The sequence below is a fragment of the Cebus imitator genome, unplaced genomic scaffold (genome assembly GCF_001604975.1).
Source record: "Cebus imitator isolate Cc_AM_T3 unplaced genomic scaffold, Cebus_imitator-1.0 Scaffold123, whole genome shotgun sequence".
NCBI classification, from domain to species: Eukaryota; Metazoa; Chordata; class Mammalia; order Primates; family Cebidae; genus Cebus; species Cebus imitator.
In genome coordinates, this window is record NW_016107438.1 from 3,273,886 (window position 1) to 3,275,557 (window position 1,672).

The 1,672-nt window shown below is 58.8% G+C and overlaps 1 protein-coding gene across 5 annotated transcripts in view; it reads left to right on the top strand.

Annotated features, from left to right (window-relative positions):
* The window catches only part of PDK2 (pyruvate dehydrogenase kinase 2), a 17,172-nt gene that overhangs the window by 9,736 nt on the left and 5,764 nt on the right, over nucleotides 1-1,672 (top strand). For all 5 annotated transcript variants that reach the window (XM_037742554.1, XM_017540114.1, XM_017540115.1 and 2 more), the window contains exons 3-4: nucleotides 917-988; nucleotides 1,431-1,615. In XM_037742554.1, coding sequence (XP_037598482.1) covers nucleotides 917-988; nucleotides 1,431-1,615 — 257 coding nt within the window. The remainder of the gene's footprint in view (nucleotides 1-916; nucleotides 989-1,430; nucleotides 1,616-1,672) is intronic.

Sequence of the window (1,672 nt, forward strand, 5' to 3'; positions counted from 1 at the left end):
TAGAGACAGAGTTGCACCATGTTGGCCAGGCCGGTCTTGAACTCTTAACCTCAGGTGATCCACCCGCCTCGGCCTCCCAAAGTGCTGGGATCATAGGCGTGAACCACCAAGCCCAGCCAAGTTCAGGGCTTCTTGATGCTCCTATTAGAGCATCAAGCTTTTCTTGTAGTCCAGGGAAAACCGGCCTCTCCACCAGGCCTATGGATGGGAGGGTGGTGGGGCGGCACCCACTCCTACCTGGCCTTTTGGAATGCAGTGAGCATCTCTGGACTCTCCATGGGCCCCAGCCCCACCTGGGGACAGAGCCAGGCACGCCCACCTCACTTTGGGTCCGTCCCACCTGCCATTTTAAAATATAATTGCCTACGCAGGTGCCTGGCCCAGAGCACCTCAGCTTGGGAGTTACTCTGAGAGACCCTGTCCCCTCTGTCGGGGTCACTCTGGGAGGCCCTGTGCTGGCCCCTCTGGCAGTTGGGCCCTACTGGATGCAACAGCACCCTTGGGGAAGAAACATCAGCTGTTTCATGCTGGGGCTCAGAAAGGTTCACACACCTCCCTGCTTTCTCCCACTGCGGGCACTAGGTCCAGTCACCCCACCCCCGGTTTCAGCCTCCATCTCCTGATCTGTGAGGCCTCTTGGATGGAAGCATCTCCAAGCCCCTTCCAAGAGGACTATTCTAGGCAAAGCAAAGGTGCTAAACGGGGGACCAGCAATTTGAGTTTTTCTTGCATAACTGACTGGGTTGTCAGGGAGACTTACATACAAATGAAATGGATGGAGAAAAATAGTGAGGCGGCTTGTCGGCAGCTGTGTGGGGCCCGCGTAGGAGCAGGACAAGAGCGAGGCCCAGCCAAAGTGGGTGGGGAGGGTCTGGCCACCTGAGCTGAGGCTGTGTCCCTCCCGCCCCCGGCACAGGTATGTCCAGAGCCTCCTGGACATCATGGAGTTCCTGGACAAGGACCCCGAGGACCATCGCACCCTGAACCAGTGAGTGGAGGCCGTGGGTGGGGCAAGAAGGCAGGTATCCGCCAGGGGCGTCTGGGGTTGCAGCCCCTGGGTTTGGAGTACAGCAGGATGGAAGAAAAGACCCCTGTCTTCAGGAACATCCAGTCTGAGCGGGGAGACAGACTGCTTCAGGGAGCCCCAAGTTTGATGGGAGAGACATGGGCTTTATTCTCACTGTTCCCTGAGCCTGGTGGGCAAGACCCAGGCCCTGCCATGGGGAGGATGAGAACTCCAGCCTTTCAAGTGGGAAGCCTGCCAAGCAGGCAGCTGGGAGATCAGAGTGGGCTTTGGGAGGAGCAGGGAGGGCATCGATAGTCCATGGGATTGGGAACGGTAGAGAGAGTGAGGACACCATGGAGAGGGGTGTCAGAAGCCGAGGAGAGTCTGGGGGTGTCCCCATGTGAACACCTGCCCTGCCTTACAGGTTCACGGACGCCCTGGTCACCATCCGGAACCGGCACAATGACGTGGTACCCACCATGGCACAAGGTGTGCTTGAGTACAAGGACACTTACGGCGATGACCCCGTCTCCAACCAGAACATCCAGTACTTCCTGGACCGCTTCTACCTCAGCCGCATCTCCATCCGCATGCTCATCAACCAGCACAGTGGGTGCCGGCTATAGGGGGCTGCAGGGGCTGCAGGGGGGGGTACAGGGGGTGCAG